Source organism: Leguminivora glycinivorella, unplaced genomic scaffold (genome assembly GCF_023078275.1).
Source record: "Leguminivora glycinivorella isolate SPB_JAAS2020 unplaced genomic scaffold, LegGlyc_1.1 Scaffold6, whole genome shotgun sequence".
Lineage (NCBI taxonomy): Eukaryota > Metazoa > Arthropoda > Insecta > Lepidoptera > Tortricidae > Leguminivora > Leguminivora glycinivorella.
This window is the reverse complement of record NW_025952831.1, coordinates 1,662,963-1,684,541: the sequence shown is the minus strand read 5'-3', so window position 1 is coordinate 1,684,541 and position 21,579 is coordinate 1,662,963. Positions and strand designations below refer to the sequence as shown.

Here is a 21,579-nt window from a genome sequence, read left to right as displayed (position 1 = left end):
GCATCACACTGGCTTTATGTCTTACTCTTTTCGCGTGCATGTAGCGCGCCTTTGGAACTGCCTTCCACTACATATTAAAAATGCTCCAAATAAGTTCGCTTTTAAGAAATCTGTACGTTCTTTCTTTGCTGGTAGAATGAAGGATTCCTAGTTGTTTTTATATATGTATGTATGTATGTATTTTTGGAAATATATATTTAGGTTTATGTATATTTATTATGTAACTTCTTATGTAAAGTTTTAGTAATATCACCGCCCACAATATCTCTGCTTTGCCTAAAGGTTGACTGGTAGAGAATGCTGTCTGGCATTAAGTTCGCCTTTTGTACTATAAGTTTTTCTTTCTTTGTGTACAATAAAGATTAAATAAATAAATAAATAAATAAATAAAATTAATTCGCATAATTGTATTTGGCATATTTCTTAAAATCAGAATATCCACCCATACTAAATGCTGTTAAGAGAGTCGGTTTGGTTAGGTTAGAACTGCGACCTCAACAAATAAAACATTTTGTCAAGAATTTCGGTTAGGTTAGGTTAGAACTGCAACATTAATATAGTAGTATTACCTATAATAAAAATTCTGCGTAGTAAATTTCCACTAAACCATGTTATGCAGAAATAATTTATGCATAAAAACCATTCGGCGAATAACCTTTATGCATGAAATATATTCGGACAAACAAAAATATGCCTAGACAAATTATGCGTAACTATACTATGCCATAACAGATTATGCGAAAGGTGAATTATGCCACTATAGATTATGCCAAAAAGAATTCTCGATTGTAAAATTATGCCAAAACAAGGGGAACCGTTTTTAATATATATACTGTTGTCTCCTAATATCATTAATATTTAAAGTTCGCACAAACTTGAACACTTGAACCATTGTTTTAATTAGAATTTCCTTTCACAGATGGGCGGACCGCAGAAGTTAGCAGATAAACTTTGAACTCGGATTATGGAAGAAAAATGACAAGATAACAACTTCAAGATGATGTCTCGGGCTGATTCTCGGCTTAGTAAAGTCATAATGATTCTTTTATGGAACCTGTGCGTTAGTTCAGAAAGTCTTAACGGCAAAAGCAATTTAACTATGTTAAATGAATTCTTAGATAGTAAATCAATAGACCTAAATGATTATCTCGAAAGAGATACTCTTTATAAAACGCGGAATGAAGAAAAAGAAATAATTAATAATACTGAATATAAGGAAGTAAATTCAGATAGTATAAGAAACGAAATTAATGATAAAGATAAAATAGTTTCAAATCGAAGTGATATAGAATTTGCAAGAATCATGGCTGAAGATGCAACGACAGAAGTTGACAACTATTCAACAACAGAATGTCCTGGAGAAGAGGACTATTGTAATATGACGAGAGAGGAGTATGAGGAAATGCTGCAGGATTACATATTTCCTAGACCTTTCGAATGGGTTCTTATAACGACGCATGCGATAGTGTTTGTGATTGGGTTGATCGGGAACGCTCTTGTGTGTATCGCGGTGTACAGGAACCATTCTATGAGAACTGTGACGAACTACTTTATTGTGAATCTTGCGGTGGCTGACTTCATGGTGATCTTGATATGTCTGCCTCCGACAGTGTTGTGGGACGTGACAGAAACATGGTTCTTCGGCACTGCCATGTGTCGAATAGTGCTGTACTCTCAGGTAATAATTTGTTATTTCAAGTAGATTTGTTAAATTTATTTTAAAACGAAGGGTACACGGAGAGAAAATATCTAGTCACTTCGATATTTTGAGTCATCGCGGTTTGAAAAGAACACTTTTAACAATTACCCATATTAATTTTTTGTAGGTAGACGTGATTTTAAAGTGAGAAAATAATTGGTTAAGAAGAATTTTGAGATTAAAATATTATTTTTCTAAACAATGGATTATACGTATTTTTCCGTGTACCCTTCAAATTTAATATTCATAGACTCTTGAAAAACAATTATACGGGATTCTGTGAAAATAATAATCTTAAAACCCTGACAAAACAAATAGCACATTCAGTGTAAATTAGCATGGTACAAGGAATTCGGGCTTCAATAAAAAAGATTTTCTCATTAGCAAATTGATGCTCCAGCTAACACTACAAATATTAAATTGGTTACATTTGTCAACGCGCATGAAATTTTTAGATTCGCTTTGCTAATAAGTACCAGGATTATGCAGACAGACTAAAGCAACTGCCATCTGACCTTCAAACCATCCAGAAGGCAAACTAGGCGGTCGATTTCGGACAGTATAGAACGCAAAATGACTAGTGTAATTATTGTCTATATCGCTATTAGTCTAGGTCGTAAACGGTCTAGAACGCAAAATGACCACTTTTTGTATTACCACATTTATATACATCACCGCTGGCCCAAGACCAATTTGCACAGAATAATATAATATTTAATAATAAATAAATATTGTCGACATTTGTCGGGCATGCCGCCGTCCCGGAGAGTCACTCAGGCATATCATTTCCGGTTGTTCTCATCTTGCTAACGGCGAGTACCTGCACAGACATAATCTCGTAGCCAGGATTATTCACCAGCAACTTGCTCTTCAATACGGCCTTGTGGACCACGAAGTACCGTACTACAAGTACTTGCCTGCGCCAGTTCTTGAAAATGGTCGTGCCACGCTCTATTGGGATCGATCTATTATCACTGACAGGACTATTGTAGCCAATAAGCCTGACATTGTGATAATAGATCGACCGCAACGCCGGGCCGTGCTCGTTGACATCACCATCCCCCATGATGAGAATCTCGTGAAAGCCGAGAAGGACAAATCCAGTAAGTACCTAGACTTGGCTCACGAGATAACCGCCATGTGGGATGTTGATTCAACGATCATTGTTCCGATAGTCGTTTCAGCGAACGGTCTCATAGCGAAGAGTCTCGATCAACATCTTAAGAGACTCTCGCTAGGTGGCTGGATCAAGGGCCAGATGCAGAAGGCGGTGATCTTGGACACGGCGCGGATAGTCCGACGGTTCCTCTCTCTGCAGCCCTAACCACCTGCAGCTTGGGCCCTGCCCCGCTGCTGGCGGCACCCTAGGTTAGGTTTTTTATAATGTGTTTATATGTTTTTTATATTGTTTTGTATGTGTTTTTGTATTTTACTTTTATATTCATATTATAAAAAGCTTAACCTAAGAAGCAAAATAAATAAATATTATAGGGCATACTTACACAGATTGATTGAGTCCCACGGTAAGCCCAAGAAGGCTTGTAAGTGCCACATTCCGTGTACTGCCACATAAATGTAATCGACATCGATTACTGAATAAGAAAATTTGGTTCCTGATTAAATTTCACCGTGTATAATATACAAATAATTTATACATAGAAAACATCCTTGACTAAGGAACAAATATCTGTGCTCTTCACAGAATAAGGACCCCGCTTCCGCAGGAGTTAGATAAAATGGAAAAATGTTGTAGACATTTTGCGTTCTACGAGTAGACCATATGCGATATAGACAATATTTCATTGTTATTCAGATTCTCAGGTTTAATCATGTTTAATTCAGATTGGTCAAGTTTTGGAGGAGAAAACATTCGAGGGCGTCACCTCGATTTTAAGGATTTTTCGCAACATCTTTCACAAGTACAACCAGGGAACAAATCAAATTATTTTATTGAATATTTTTTGATTTGTTCTTTTTTCAAGTAGTCACACTACTATATATAAATTATAAATTGAAATAGATATCATACACGAAAGAAAAAACGACAAGGCCCACTGGTGGCCGAGCCGAGAATCGAACCCGGGTCTTCAGCTTACGCGGCTAACGTCTTTACCACTAGACCACCCGCCTGCCCGCGGCGCGCGTATCGCGTATGATATCTTTTTCAATTTATAATCTTTCACAAGTATTATTTCATTGAAATTCCATGGAAATTCCCAGATTGAAGGTGCCTTCTCTCCATTTAGTTTTCGTTTCTGCTGCGTCTTAAATAGGCATTGTACCAAGGATGCTGGCGACATTTCCTCGCTGTCTGGCAATCCTGATACGTTGTACCAGGAAGTGCTCCTCGGTCACCAGATATTTTTTTACGGAACCCTCTATAGGCACAAGTCTGACAAATCTTTTCGGTTTTTCTTCTTACCCACTCTTCTGTTTACAAACCTACGCGACTGGAAACACAATTAAAGTACGCATTTTTATAAATAAAGGAAGGATGGCCGTCTTTCCTTATCTTTGATCGTTACTTCCTTGGACTTTGGGGTTCTATTATAAATATTCTTATTTTAAACAAAAGTTGAATACAATTTGAGTAATCATGGAAGGTACTGACGAGGACAAAGGTGCCCCTTATCTGAGAATACCATGGCGCATTGTGAAATTATTAAGACCATTCTTATATTCGGGGTCATTAATGACAACATACTGACTTTAAGCGGCCGTGTAGAGTCAGGATGTTTATGACTCGAATAAAACTAAAATTGGATGTAAACAATAGACTTATATTGACGGGGATATAGACCGTGATTACCTTTTTGATTTTTGTCGAGCTCCCGATATTTCGACGCAGTTGCATGCATCATGATCACGGAAAACTGACGAAGGCGGGTGGATGTCAAAGTTGCGTAGACAGCGCGCGATCTATACCCTTTTTCGCGCGCGTCGGCTGATGAGTTCACTTCAATGATCATGATGCATGCAACTGCGTCGAAATATCGGGAGCTCGACAAAAATCAAGAAGGTAATCATGATCTATATCCCGGTCAATATAAGTCTAATGAAAAAGTAACCGTGAATCATTCAAAACTCTTATTGGATGTAAACAATATTTATTTTCAAAGTACTGATGTACAAGTGCGCGTATATTGACTTGTCCGTGTGCAAAATTTATATCTATGACATAGGTATAAGTATGCCTCAGCTCATAATTCTGACAGAGCTCTGTCAATAATTCTGACAGACTTGTCGGATACCGCTGTTTCTCGAAGACTTTTGGATGCATACCTACTAAGCTCCGCAAGCATCTTCTGATTCGGATAATATTCACCAACATATATACATAACTAGATTTTGTTAAATTCGAAAATTTCAAAATGCTCCATACAAACTTCCACCCCCCATTTTAGGGAAGTGGGGGATTAGAAAGAGATAAAAAAAGTCTTTCAACTATCTCTACTTAAAAAAACCACGTCAATTAGTCGCTCCGTTTAGCCGTGAAAGAAAAAACAGACACACTTTCCCGTTTATAATATTAGTATGGAAGTATGGATTATATATATTAGTCTATTTTTATATAAATATTACAGAAGTATTACCCCCTTATTCATTAACGTACACTAAAGTTATCAAGCCGATAAAGTTCGTTTGTCCCTTTCTACCACACCAATACGTCGGAAAGGGACAAACGAACTTTATCGGCTTGATAACTGAGTACGTTTATGAATAAGTGGGTTAGTAGAACTGCCAGCATCCGCCTCTTGAAACTGCTAATAAAAAACAATTATTAGTGCGGGTAGTTCGAAAAACTCGCGCGGCTGTCAGAAGGTGTTGATGTCATTTCAAGCCAGTCTTCTCCGAGACCACGGGGACAACGCCGTCCTTGAAACGTTGGAGGTCAGTTTAATATGTAGTTATACGCGATTAAGTCCCGATTTTAAAAATAATGATGTGTAATAATCGTGAAAGTTTAAATCAGTGTTTTGCAAACCGGTACGGGCCGGAATTAGCAAACAAAATAAAACGTCTAGGGTATTTGCGTAAGAAACGTGTGCGAATAGTGACGTCGTTGGCATTTTTAATTAAGTGTCGCGATTCGGACTTGCTACCTACGTGTGTTAGGATAAAACCGCGTAGGGATATACCGTTTTCGGCAAATATCCTGAGGGCTGCCAGCATCCGCCTCTTGAAACTGCTAATAAAAAACAATTATTAGTGCGGGTAGTTCGAAAAACTCGCGCGGCTGTCAGAAGGTGTTGATGTCATTTCAAGCCAGTCTTCTCCGAGACCACGGGGACAACGCCGTCCTTGAAACGTTGGAGGTCAGTTTAATATGTAGTTATACGCGATTAAGTCCCGATTTTAAAAATAATGATGTGTAATAATCGTGAAAGTTTAAATCAGTGTTTTGCAAACCGGTACGGGCCGGAATTAGCAAACAAAATAAAACGTCTAGGGTATTTGCGTAAGAAACGTGTGCGAATAGTGACGTCGTTGGCATTTTTAATTAAGTGTCGCGATTCGGACTTGCTACCTACGTGTGTTAGGATAAAACCGCGTAGGGATATACCGTTTTCGGCAAATATCCTGAGGGCTGCCAGCATCCGCCTCTTGAAACTGCTAATAAAAAACAATTATTAGTGCGGGTAGTTCGAAAAACTCGCGCGGCTGTCAGAAGGTGTTGATGTCATTTCAAGCCAGTCTTCTCCGAGACCACGGGGACAACGCCGTCCTTGAAACGTTGGAGGTCAGTTTAATATGTAGTTATACGCGATTAAGTCCCGATTTTAAAAATAATGATGTGTAATAATCGTGAAAGTTTAAATCAGTGTTTTGCAAACCGGTACGGGCCGGAATTAGCAAACAAAATAAAACGTCTAGGGTATTTGCGTAAGAAACGTGTGCGAATAGTGACGTCGTTGGCATTTTTAATTAAGTGTCGCGATTCGGACTTGCTACCTACGTGTGTTAGGATAAAACCGCGTAGGGATATACCGTTTTCGGCAAATATCCTGAGGGCTGCCAGCATCCGCCTCTTGAAACTGCTAATAAAAAACAATTATTAGTGCGGGTAGTTCGAAAAACTCGCGCGGCTGTCAGAAGGTGTTGATGTCATTTCAAGCCAGTCTTCTCCGAGACCACGGGGACAACGCCGTCCTTGAAACGTTGGAGGTCAGTTTAATATGTAGTTATACGCGATTAAGTCCCGATTTTAAAAATAATGATGTGTAATAATCGTGAAAGTTTAAATCAGTGTTTTGCAAACCGGTACGGGCCGGAATTAGCAAACAAAATAAAACGTCTAGGGTATTTGCGTAAGAAACGTGTGCGAATAGTGACGTCGTTGGCATTTTTAATTAAGTGTCGCGATTCGGACTTGCTACCTACGTGTGTTAGGATAAAACCGCGTAGGGATATACCGTTTTCGGCAAATATCCTGAGGGCTGCCAGCATCCGCCTCTTGAAACTGCTAATAAAAAACAATTATTAGTGCGGGTAGTTCGAAAAACTCGCGCGGCTGTCAGAAGGTGTTGATGTCATTTCAAGCCAGTCTTCTCCGAGACCACGGGGACAACGCCGTCCTTGAAACGTTGGAGGTCAGTTTAATATGTAGTTATACGCGATTAAGTCCCGATTTTAAAAATAATGATGTGTAATAATCGTGAAAGTTTAAATCAGTGTTTTGCAAACCGGTACGGGCCGGAATTAGCAAACAAAATAAAACGTCTAGGGTATTTGCGTAAGAAACGTGTGCGAATAGTGACGTCGTTGGCATTTTTAATTAAGTGTCGCGATTCGGACTTGCTACCTACGTGTGTTAGGATAAAACCGCGTAGGGATATACCGTTTTCGGCAAATATCCTGAGGGCTGCCAGCATCCGCCTCTTGAAACTGCTAATAAAAAACAATTATTAGTGCGGGTAGTTCGAAAAACTCGCGCGGCTGTCAGAAGGTGTTGATGTCATTTCAAGCCAGTCTTCTCCGAGACCACGGGGACAACGCCGTCCTTGAAACGTTGGAGGTCAGTTTAATATGTAGTTATACGCGATTAAGTCCCGATTTTAAAAATAATGATAACCTTAGTTTTGTTTTATCTTTGATGTCACGATTATATTTGTCTCTGTTAGCTATTAATTTCTCCTGCACCAACATATTATGTCTCTGTTTAACCCAATGGTTGACTAATAGAGAATGCATTTTGGCATTAAGTCCGCCATTTGTACAAGTTTCTTTGTTGTGCAATAAATTTTAAATAAATAAATACCATACCTATTCATGTAAGTAAGTAAATATTCTTCATTGCACCATTTTACATGTTATAATTATAAATATACAGAATGTTGAGTGAGAGTATAACTAGGTAACAACAGGCGGTCTTATCGCTAAAAAGCGATCTCTTCCAGACAACCTTAGGGTAGCTGGAAAAACGGAACAGAAACAAAAGTTAACAGGCAGTGCAAGAACAATAAAAAATATAGAGAAAACCAACACAAACACACATACATAAATAAATATACCTTACACAAAATGTAGTAACTAAATTGCTGAAAATCCTCTTAGATTTGCCTAAAATCGTAATAACTGAATTCTAGCAACGATTAATTATACGTAAATGACCTTCCAGTAAATTTAACAGTCACGCGACTGAAAAAGACATGAATACATAATCCCCTGTCCCTTGTGAGCGAGTGTAGCTCGGCCTTTATTTTGGTACGAATTCATTAAGCGTTTACCATGAGTTATAGAAGTTTTAAAGTTAGGTACTCGAACAGATATTTGGGTGTGTGCACAGCACAGCGGATATCATCACGCTCGAATCTAGAGCAGAGCCCAACTGGGGAAGTACCTCCGCCTTACAGAAGACCGCAGCCAAATAGCACTAGACCCTACTCATAGTGTTGTGTTCCTACCGGTGAGTAAGGCTGCCAGAGCTCAACGAGGGTGCGGTGTGCTGATGACGGAAGGACCTACGAAACTACTTTGTTCCGGCTACTGTCTTTTGAGTCGTCGGCAACCCGAGCCCTCCTTAGAACTTGTACAATCCTTTTTGCTGTGCGTTTTAACACAGCAAAAGGAAGTGTACAAGTTTTTAATGGGTTGGCAACTCGCATGTGACACTCCTTGAGTTGCAGGCGTCCATTGGTTACGGTGACTGCTTACCATCAGGCGGACCGGCTGATACGCGTACTGCTGTCCATTCAGCATTTCATTTCTATTAAAGAAAGACATTAGTTCGTCACTTAATAACCTTTCGAAGACTTTTGAGAATATCGGAATTAATGAAATACGAGGGGTGATCCAAAAGTAATGATAATCAGTATGAAAGACACATAAAATGTTTAATAAAATAATTTATTTTTCTACGTAATCTCCTTCCAAGTCTACACACTTGGACCATCGTTTCTCCAGACTACGAATTCCTTTAAAAAAAAAATCTTTTTCTTGACCCTCCAAAAATGCCTCCACAGCGGCCATTACCTCGCCATCATTCAAAAATTTGTTGCCTCTAAGATCTTCCTTCAGCCGTGGAAAGAGATAAAAGTCGCTGGGGGCTAGGTCTGGCGAATATGGGGGTGTTCCAGCAATTCGAACCCTGAATCACGGATGGCAGCCATCGCAACACCGGCCTTGTGGGGCGGTGCGTTGTCCTGGTGAAACAGGATGCCAGCTCGAAGTTTACCCCGCCGCTTTTCTTTGATTGCCTCTCTCAATCTGCGTATTTGGTCAGCGTAGTAGGAGCCCGTAATAGTGGTTCCCTTTTCCAGGTATTCGATCATTATGACTCCCTCAGCATCCCAAAACACTGAAGCCATGACCTTACCAGCGGAGCTTGCTACCTTGAATTTCTTCGGTGTAGGGGACGACGCTCGCTTCCAGGTCATGGATTGCTGTTTGGTCTCAGGATCGAAATGATGGATCCAAGACTCGTCCATGGTTACAAACCGACGCAAAAATGTTTCGGGATCAGTTTGAAATTTTTCAAGATTAGACTTCGAAATCTCACAACGTATTTTCTTTTGTTCAGCCGTTAACATTCTAGGCACCCAACGAGCGGAGACTTTTTTCATATGTAATTCATCAGTTAAGATTCTTTGAATGCTGCCATACGAGATGCCTGTGAGCTCAACTAGATGCCTGATAGTCATCCTTCTATCTGTTAAAACGAGATCATTAATTTTTTTACGTTTTCTCCAGTAAGGGCGACAGATGGACGGCCTTCGCGGTGTTCATCTTGAGTGGATGTTCTTCCCAAGTTAAACTCCTTTGACCAGCGTGCCACTGTAGAATACGGCGGAGCGGACTCCCCCAGTGTTCCCACTAATTCAGCGTATATATCTTTAGTACACATTTTTTTCAAACAGAAGTATTTAATAACCGCTCTCACCTCAGTTTTCTCCATTTTTGCGATATTGTTCCGACTGCTCGTGAAAAAACAAATGCAACTCTCTGACAGATACATATTTTTTATTTTTATTTTTTTTTATTTACTAAGGAGTCTTTGTGGACAGTAACGGCATACCTATTTATTTTAATCCGATGCAAAAAGTATTCAGTTATCATTACTTTTGGATCACCCCTCGTAGGTCTATAATTTTTTAACGCATCTTTCTCGCCCTTTCCTTTTTGTACACAGGTTGAACCTTGACTTTTTTTAAATTAGTGGGATAAATTCCATTTATTACGCATTCACTAAATAATTTAGTAAAAATATCTATAATATAGGGCGGAAGTAGGTCAAACAAACGTGTTGACATGTCATTAATACCAGTCGATGTCTTGCGTTTTATTTTATGCACAACTTTGATCACTTGTTGACAGGTAAAACCATTGAAGACTAATAGACGTGGATGCCGCTCGATATGCTTACTCAGATATTGGAGTGCTAACGGAATGTCAGTGTGTGCTTGAGAGGTAATGTTTGCACTAACATAAAACCGGTTTAGATCTGCAGCGACCGCGGCGCATCGCTGCGCTTCGCTCTCACCAGCTGATCTGCTTATCAGTATATCGAGCGTGTCACATTTATTTACCTGTTTGCCAGTTTCGGCGGCGATCACCCGCCACGACGTACGGCTAATGTTCTCGCTGTTTGCAATAGATTTATTGATAAAATCCCTCCGGGTTGTACATAACTCTTTAAAGTAATCCTTTTCTAGTGCAGTCAAGTATTTGTGTAGATGACAGTTGTCAGGGTCACCCTGACAACTGTCATCTACACAAACCTGTTATTTGTTTTTTTGTACTTCGTAAACGTGAGCGTAATACCCTAACTGATTCATCTACCCAGTACCTAGTTACACTTCTATGAGGATATTTTTTTAGAGGAAAATGTAAGTTATAATAATGGGTAATTATGTCTAGTATTGAATTCACGGTAAGGTTCACACAAACAGGTTTATTCAAAACAGATGTCCAGTCGTAGTTGTTTAAACTTAAAATAAATTGGTCTATATTGAATTTAGAGAATAGTCGTTTCCATAAAATTTTGTTACATTGTTGAGTGACGTCAATTTTAAAAGTTACTATTGTACATTTATGGTCAGATACATGCATATCAAAACATTTTGTGCTTAATATTTCATGGTTTGACAATAAATTAATAAAGTTCTTGAATCCACACGCTCTTCGAGATGGACACTCCTATTGGGTTCTAATCTCTCACCATTTCAATATCTGTGAACATGCGAACAACCAGCAGTGGTGTCATCACGCACGCACACAACGACAACTGTAAGCTCAATGAGCTAATAAGTGTGACACTGTGCTGGATACGTATCCGAAAGGCACAAACGCTCATGAAACGCTCACGAAACGAAACGCTCGTAGATAGTTATCTATCTCTATCGCTCGTGCGTATTGGCGCGACAGAGCCAGCCTACCTTTCGCGGCGTTTTGTTTTCGTTTCGCGTCGCAGAAATACGGCTACGGCATTAGCTCTAATTAACACAAGTCAAATTATATTCTATTGAAAATGTTTCAACTTGCACTCAAGCACTGGATGCCTTGGTCATTTTTTCTTTCATGATGTGTACCTAATTAATATTGGTTTCATGTTCATATTCATATTTATTTATTCAATAACAATATAACATTGTCTTTGAATCTTAAATCTAGGCACACAAAAACAAAACATAATATATTTTGGAGAAACATGAAAAAAAATAGGTATAATGCATATAATATAATATAAATATAAAATAATAATATATATGATTTTTTATTTCGAAGCACCTACTCTTGTCTGCCTCTATTTATAATCATTTGTTTTGTCTCCACTGTATCTTTTGCTGAGGTGTGCCAATGAAGAGTGTTCTATCTATCTATTTATCTTATCTATAAAGTGCAGAAGTAAAGCTAGTAATGTACATTCAATAATTAATTTGTCAAAATAATGAAGTTTTAAAGTGAACAGTGTCCCCAAACGGCTAATTAATACTCTAATTCTAATTATTTCATAATGTTATCTTGTTATTTCCACCTTGACCTTACAGCCCCTACTAAGATTAAAAGTTTCACTTTTTAGAACACGAAAAATTTAAGTAATTTTTGGTTCTATCTAGTAGGTTCAGGACAAGGAGTAACAGTTTGGGAGCGCTGTTCACTTCCTAAATAGGCATTGTCATTTTCCGTGTCATTTATTATTGCCTTTCTATCACACCTATACGTCGGAAAGAGACGCTCAAACAAACGCTCTCGACTTTATAGGCTACTAGACTCTTATCTAATTTGGCACAAGAAATGATTGTTTCCTGTAGTATTTGACATAAGAAACCAATTTTTATAGACTTTGGGTATTAAAAGTGTATGGTGGCTACGTATTTTCGATTAAAAATGTGTGTAATATTTATTTTAACTTTGGCAACCGAAAACGCTGACGTAGTGACGTCATAGAACCTAACTTAACTTAATGCCGAGTCAATCACTGACATGATGAACTTTATGCCTCATAACAGTCATAACTTAAATGTCAGAAAATTTTGTGCTCAATTCGATTTACGTCATGCGCAGACAATCTATAGATTAACATTGCTAATGATGTTTTTGCCTAATTAAGTTAAAGAAAACTTTATAATTTTTTTTTGTGGTTTTCAAGTCGTAATAAAATAAGGTAGTATTTTTTTTTTCGGTTAATTGGACAGTAATAAATAATATAAAATAAACATTAAAAAAGGGTCAAGGTTGCCTATTTCCACCCTGGTTTTTGAAGATAGAGCAAAGATTTTTTCAAATCAGATTAATATTATTTTTATCTGTGTCGGACCGTTTTGATTTTTTTTTTGAACGTTTATGAATAAGGGTGTAAAATAGAGATGGGCCGAATATGGACTTTACCGAATACGAATATTGGCCGAACATTCGGTTCAGCTCTCACCGAACCGAACATTCGGCCGAATATTCGGTTACGCCATATTTTTAAAGCGGATGTTAAGATTAAAACTATTAAATGATTGATAATGGTTACATATGTTACTACAACTATGTTCTTATGATTTAGTGGATAATATTTTTATTTAAATTAGAAAATACATACCTTTAGATCCACAGCGCAGGCTTCGTCATATAACAGAGTGTCCATCCACCTAAGGTTTCGTCAAAATAAAACATTACCATAACATACACTATCCGCAACACGCATCGTCAAAACTCAAGCACATACAAAAAAAAATGGCAAACACAATACCCTTAATAAAAACCTTATATCCCAACCCGGTCAGTACCCGGAACAAACGTCCCCAAAATACCAGCCGCGTTGCCGCACTGTATAGCCAACGATATACGTTGTACCAGGTACGAACCCGATCTAATAGGATCGCAACCCCTATCCCGCAAGCGTCTACCCAGGGCCTCCACAAAATCCTTGGCTTCGGCGCACCAGGGACCAGCCGACTCAACCGCAACAGGGACAGAATCGTACACCGGCTTCAAGTTCGAGTACTTGGCATGCTTTTGCCTTGCCGCGTACTCCGCCGCCCCGCCCGCCGCACGCGTAGTCTGTGCCAGATGTGATGGAGCAAACGTGCTCACACACGTAGCATCCCACAACAGACTACGACCTTTAGCCCACGGAACGAGAGTGAGACCGTCAGGCCTCTTTCCATCCGTACGACTAAGGCCCTGGGGCTCCAACACGCACGGCAGGTTCGCCGACACCATCGCCCTGCGAACGATATCATTAATCGCATGATGTCGAGGAAACCTACCAGCAAACCGCGCACAACTCAGCCCATGGTGCCCATTTGCCTCCACCGTTACACCACAGACACATGGATGAGGCTCACACACAGTACACCCGAGCCTTAACGCAGCACCAATCCTCAAGGAGTCGTTATCCAACAACGTACCCAAGTGCGATGATGGCAAGGCGTGTAGCCAGGCCCCAGACTCGGGCGCTACTGCCGCCTTTAACCGAGCCAACTCAACCCCGATGCGCTCTCCAGCAACTGTTCGTATGCCTGACGGCACAGAAGGTCATCCCACGATCTCTGAGCTCCGAGGTTGTCCGGTCTGGCCCCGCTGGAATAGCGAACAGCCCACTCATCTAATGCGCCACCCACAAAAGGCATGTGCATATCGATCTCACGAACTGACAAAATACGCGCAACCAGACCCTGAGACGCGTGTGAAGATGCAAGAAAAGCTACAAGTCCCACATCCTGCATGCGACGCACCCCCAACCCGCCATGCCGAATGGGAAGAGTAGCTTGCAACCACTGGGATTCCTCAAACCGGACATTCAGGATGGACTCCAGACCGCTTTGGAGCACCTCATCGAATCTCATCACAACCTGCATATGCATCCAAGTCGGCGCCGTTCTCAAAGTGTATGTTACGCGTGGGATTGATATTGATTGATTTTAGTGGATAACTAAAACTTAGTTAAAACAACTCTGAAGTCTGAACTCTTCTCAACTCTTCAACTACGGTTTTGTAACTTTTTTACAAAAAATTGTATTTATATCTTGACGCATAGGTAATTATCTCTTTTAAGTAGTTCCTTAGAAAGCTACTAAAATAGTAGCTTATTATCCAATAGAATACGTAACATCTTTATTAGTTATTTACTTTGTTAATTCGGTAAATATTCGGCAATGCCACCAAATTATTCGGCCGAATACGAACATTGAAAAACTTGCTGAATATGCCGAAAACCGAATATTTACCGAATATTCGGCCCATCTCTAATGTAAAACTTTAAAACTCGTAGTAGCAGCTTAGGCAGTTACCTCGCATAAATGTACCTAGATTCTGAAGATGGCGTAGGCAAGGCTCTAACGACTAAGCTAAGAGCTGTCGTCCAAATTGGTGGCGTTAATTGAAGACACGCTTTGATCCTTATCCTTAATCGGAGACACGATCAAGTGGGACAAGAGACGCAAATTTTCCGGAAATATTAATAAATCTTGCCTTGAATATAAATATTATACACCGTGCTTTTTTTTTGCTTTCCGTTAAATTCGCTATAGGTTCATTATCAGGAACCACCCTGTATATCACTTTTATTTAAATTCGCAAAAAAAAAATCATCATTTTTAACCCCCGACGCAAAAACGACGGGGTGTTATAAGTTTGACGTGTCTGTCTGTTTGTCTGTCTGTCTGTGTGTGTGTGTCTTTCTATGGCATCGTAGCTCCCGAACGAATGAACCGATTTAGATTTAGTTTTTTTTTGTCTGAAAACCGAGTCGGGAGTGTTCTTAGCCATGTTTCATAAAAATCGGTCTATGTCGCGGTCGGGGTTTTTTTCAAAATTTTAATTTTTAGGTTAAATAAATGAATTTATTAGTGTGAGAGGCCCTTAAGAATAACATTCAAGTTAGTATCAAGTGATAAGATTGACGGTACATGTCAAAACAAATAACATTAGGAATTGGTATAGGCTGTCACACATGTGTTCAGGAATTATCTTTATTTTTTTAATAACTCGATAACCGTAAGAGTTAAGACGCTAGTTTCTTAGAACAATTAATTGTATTTGATCTAAAGAACCTTCCCTTAAAGTTAAAGGAATTCAATAAAAACAGGGTGTAGACACATTGTACAAGGATTGACAGAGTCCCATCGGTAAGCTCAAGAGGGCTTGTGTTGTGGGTACTTAGACAACGATACTTAAACTCAGGGACTAGAACTTGTCTATATATCATTTTAGTCTTCAAAATGTTAAATAGAGGTACATAAACTTAAAGTATCTACATAAGTAAACTTAAACTAGCTATTGTTATTAGAAATACAGTCCAAAAGTTTTCGGCCAAAACTAATTTTGTATACATGAGTAAAATAATTTGAAATGGAATATCGTTTAATATTTTGATTAAGTCCATTTCTTCTAATTTCATTTTGAAGACCGGTCTGGCCTAGCGCGTAGTTGCCCTGCCTGGGGTCCTGAGTTCGAAATAAGTATTTGAATATTTTTATATTAAAGGAAAAAATGGAAAAATTTACGCTTCCGGCGGGACTTGAACCCGCATCATTTGCAATCCGTGCAAGGCTCTTAACCAATTGAGCTACGGAAGCCACGCCGGACATCGCAAATCTTTCCATGCCTTTCCTTATGTACAAACGTCTTGGGGTGACGTCTAGCGCCATCTACCGACAGACTATTACATCTTGTAACGGCACTGGAGTCTCAAGTTATATTGAGAATTCACCAGTAACAATGTGCTAACCCATACTATTTTTTTTTTTTTTTTTTAATTAAGTATTTGAATATTATATATTATATAAATATATCGTTGTCTGAGTACCCACAACACAAGCCATCTTGAGCTTACTATGGGACTCAGTCAATATGTATAATAATGGCCTACAATCTTATACTATTAAACGAGCAATTCTTGTATATTTATTTATTTATTTATTTATTTATTTATTTATTTATTTATTTATTTATTTATTTATTTATTTATATATACCGACGATCTCGGAAACCGCTCTAACGATTTCGCTGAAATTTCTTATGTGGGGGTTTTCGGGGGTGAAAAATCGATCTAGCGTAGCCTTAGATCCCGGAAAACGCGAATTTTCGAGTTTTCATGAGTTTTTCTTTCGCGTTTGTAAACGTAGAATATGGTCCTTAATTTCGCCGCGCGCGCATCGATTCCGCTTAGCTCAGTCGTACGAGGTCGGTCTAATGTACGCAGATAGATCGTAGGTGTCAGGGTTTCGAATCCCGGCTAAAACTTAAGTTTTTGTTTTTTGTCTTTTTTTTTGTTTTTGTATTTATAAGAGTTTTTTTTTATCTAAAGACGTGATATATTAAAATAGAACCGAGCGAAGCTCGGTCGCCCAGATATTCTTATACTATTAAACGAGCAATTCTTGTATATTTATTTATTTATTTATTTATTTATTTATTTATATATACCGACGATCTCGGAAACCGCTCTAACGATTTCGCTGAAATTTCTTATGTGGGGGTTTTCGGGGGTGAAAAATCGATCTAGCGTAGCCTTAGATCCCGGAAAACGCGAATTTTCGAGTTTTCATGAGTTTTTCTTTCGCGTTTGTAAACGTAGAATATGGTCCTTAATTTCGCCGCGCGCGCATCGATTCCGCTTAGCTCAGTCGTACGAGGTCGGTCTAATGTACGCAGATAGATCGTAGGTGTCAGGGTTTCGAATCCCGGCTAAAACTTAAGTTTTTGTTTTTTGTCTTTTTTTTTGTTTTTGTATTTATAAGAGTTTTTTTTATCTAAAGACGTGATATATTAAAATAGAACCGAGCGAAGCTCGGTCGCCCAGATATTATTGGTTTATTTGTACAGTTTTAATCATGAAACTACCGTAAGACACTGACATGTAAAACCGGGTAACACGTAAAATTGTCGAAGGTCGATCGACATGTTTCGCTCCGTAACGAGGAGCATTTTCATTGCGCACGCGCGATCGGGCATCGCGGGTGCTCAATTTTTTTACGTGAGTTACCCGCTTTTACATGTTTAATATTTCTACAAACATAGCCTTTATTCCAACATCCGTATTAATAATGTCACTAAATTTTCCTACTTCTATTTAATAAAATTCTCTCTACACAACTCTGCAATATTACTAAATATGAATAAGCCTATAATGAATACAGCATAAGTCAGAAATCTCATCAAAGGATTAATTATCATATTTGAAGGATACATTAACACTTCGTTTTCACATGGCGTTAAATCTACATACTAAATATTCATCATTAGAAGCTTTGCATGTACGAGATTTATTCTATGTTGTTCTTGGAACTTTCCTCCGCTTCTTTAAACGGAGGAGAAGCTATTTTTTTTTTAATATTCTTGCGATAAAGCAAACACACCAAGGTAAACAGAAGGTAAGCTTACTGTTTTAGAAATAGCTACGTACAGCCGCCGTCATATACCAACATCATCCTCCTTGCGTTATCCCGGTATTTGCCACGGCTCATGGGAGCCTGGGGTCCGCTTTGACAACTAATCCCAAGATTTGGCGTAGCCACTAGTTTTACGAAAGCGACTGCCATCTGACCTTCCAACCCGAAGTGTAACTATTTATTTTATTTAATCTTTATTGCACAAAATAAAACAGCGTACAAAAGGCGAACTTAATGCCGTAAGGCATTCTCTACCAGTCAAGCATTAGGCAAAGCAGAAAAAGTTGTAGGCGGTGCAAAACGTGATTAAAACAAAACAATTAGGTACTTAAATTAGGACACAATACATACAACCATAAATAATATATAAACATACACAAAATACATACATAATATTAATACAAATACATGTAAAATACATATACATAATATGAAATCAGATGAAACTCACGAATCAATAGCAACAACAACTTTCACCACCTGCCAGCAAAATACTCATTTAGGGCTTTTAAAAGTAAACCTGCTCGGACAATGCCTAATTTTGACAGGGAGACTATTCCAAACTAGGCCTTATTGGAATTAGTCCGGTTTCTTCACCGAAAAGCGACTGGCAAATATCAAATGACATTTCGCTTAGGAATAAACTCGACGAGCCGGGGTTCGAACCCGTAACCTCCGGAAAGTAAGTCGTACGCTCTTACCTCTAAAGTAAAATTCATAATCCTACGGACTAAATTGACAAATGACTGACAGATAAAATGATACCAGGAACAGCAAAATTAAAATAGGGAAGGGTATATGTCGATAACAATATATCGACAAGTTGTAAAGTACATACAACAGACAAGTTTAAATCAAGAATAAGTATATTAGTTTCAAATAAGAGGTACACATTTTGGTTTGTTCTATGTATCTTCGAGGTAGTGGATGGATGCCACGCATTTTTACCTACTAGTTTTAAAACATAAAAAGGTTTCCGAGCCTGTAGGTAAAAAATAAAATACCATGTCCGACGATAATCAATTATCTGTCACGCTATGGCAAGTATGTCATAAATATCTATATAATTTTCGAAAAAAAATATATCTAATTAGCGGTCTACAGACCTTTTGATCTGTCGAAATCGCAGAAAAAGTTGGTATATTGATTAGCCGATTAAATTGCCAGTGTCCCGTCTGGGTGCTATCTAACGGAGAGCCGTCGCGACGACATGGACATGGAGCGGGAGAGGCGAGCCCTCGCGGTCCGATGTAACATGCTGGCGCGAAGGTTCTCCAAGTGTACCAATGACGTAAAAATTACCTTGTTTAGGGCATTCTGCCAGTGTTTTTATACATGCTCTCTGTGGTGCAACTACACTAAACGTACTTATAACTCGCTTCGGGTTCAGTATAACAATGCGTTCAGAATACTCATGAAATTACCTCGTTGCTGCAGTGCAAAGACCATGTTTGCTGATGCGGGAGTACCTGATTTTTATGCAATCATGCGGTCCCGCATAGCTTCGGTCTGGGCAAACGTTTGGCAAAACCCGCAGCAAAATGATGTTCTGGCGCTGTTTACTGTCAACCCGAGCAATCACATTCTAAGGCAGTGGACTACCATGCACCTGAACGCAAACGGCAAATAACATGTAAGTAGTATATGTATATTTTTAATTTAATTGTACAGTATTTTATATTCTATTGTATTTTTTTATTGTTTTACAACAACTATGAATGTAATATTCGAAATAAAGAATTTTATTATTATTATTTGTATGTCTTTCCCATCACGGAACAATGGTGTTCCGGACCTTTGGGAGGCGTGCGCGGGGCCGAAGCCAACGCGTAGAGGCCCTTTCGACACTTTAATGAAATGTAAGGGGTACACCGAGCGGATGTTGCCCTTGCCCGTATCATGGGACACACGCAGCGGCAACACCCGCCAGGGTGTAAGAACTATTTGAGAGTTAATGGAATCTAAAATGAACTGGTCTATTTTGATGAAAGTGATGGACTAAATACTGGGCTATGGATAAAAAACCGGACGCCTGCCTAATAAAACGGTATCCAATTTTATTTCCGGCAGACGGTGACTCGTCCCCACAAGATGGGCCCCCACAAAAAGCGACATCCAAGATGGCTCAAGGGCAACACCGGTGTGAGAACTCAAGGGTGTCGAGAGGTGTACACCGCTTTCTGCCCAGTGGCTGTTAAGCCACTGTACCAACTCGCGTCTTATGCAAATTTTCACTTCCACCCCTGGGGCATGTAGCCCTAACGACCCCACTCTGGACGGCCAGCCAAGGCAAGCCAGAGGTAGAGAGTCCTGTCCCACCCACCCGCCTTACGGGTAACAGAACTCCCCAGGAGCACTCGGGTACGTGGGGTCGCTGTTCCCCAACAGCTCGCCACAAGCTGCCCTGCGTTGACTGATTGCACTGGTAAAACCAATGGGCGATGGGGTCGTCACATCCCTACGCCTTATTATTATTATTATTATTATAAATCTACGATGTAATCATAATTTTAATATCGGTAAGAACGACACTGGCCAAACTGTGGCAACAACAACAACAACAGACAGGCGACCTGTCTGCTCGTTTGCCTCCTATCCCATAAAAAAAAAAAAAAAAAAACATTCGTTCACACTTACTTGTCAATTTGGTCCGTAGGTTTATGGATTTTACTTTAGGCCACCTTCGGTTTTCGGATAGAATGTTTGTGACCCTATTTATAGGTTTGGTTGTAGACTGCAACAGTCTGGCAAAAAAGTGTACAAAATAATAAAGTGCCACCATCTATGTAAACCGTTTTGCATCTGGCAACTATTGTGACACTTTTGTATTAGAATACTCGTAGTATGTGTTGCTATAACAAAAAAAAAACAATTTTTTACTCTTTTATATTATAGGTATATACATACCAAGCTCGCCCGAAGGCCTTACTAATATTTTTATATTAAAGGAAAAAGGAAAAGTGTGCCACCCCCAGCATGATTTGCGATTTCTTTCTTGCGCATGTTTATAAATATAAGTAAGGGGTGTATTTTGATGGGCCAGTGAGGGCTGCTAGCCCTAAAAATAACCTGTTTCGCGAAACCTGAATTTTTTTTTTAAATCTGTAAACGAAAATCTTTATTAGTTTTAAATCTAAGACCGTTTTCACGTAGCAGTAGGTACGGGATTTGTTAGCTGCCGTCACTGACCCGCTAATAAAAAACACTCTATACACCCTTGTATACAGCTTCTAACGGATAAGAATGTTATTGAGAAGTTTGTGAACCATCAAAATAATTGCTCTGACATTTAGATTACGATAATAATTGTATATTGTACACGTGAAAGAGCTTATCATAAGCCTATGAATAAAGAATAAGTTCCTACTCAGAACACCCAGACGGCAACTGCGCAAAATAGTAGGATTAATTACAGGACACAATACACTGAACAAACACCTCAATAACATAGGTATATCCGATAGCCCCATGTGCAGCGCGTGCATGGAAGCAGAAGAGACCACCAAACACTTTATTCTGGAGTGTAAACAGCTGGTAGAAGTATATAGGAACAAGTAC

At 39.1% G+C, this 21,579-nt stretch overlaps 1 protein-coding gene across 1 annotated transcript in view; it reads left to right on the top strand.

Moving 5' to 3' along the window:
• Positions 1-951: 951 nt before the first annotated feature.
• Positions 952-21,579, top strand: part of LOC125242075 (orexin/Hypocretin receptor type 1-like) — a 68,853-nt gene continuing 48,225 nt past the window's right edge. Inside the window, exon 1 of the mRNA XM_048150778.1 lies at positions 952-1,678. Within this exon, the coding sequence (XP_048006735.1) occupies positions 998-1,678 (681 nt within the window). The 5' untranslated portion in view covers positions 952-997. The remainder of the gene's footprint in view (positions 1,679-21,579) is intronic.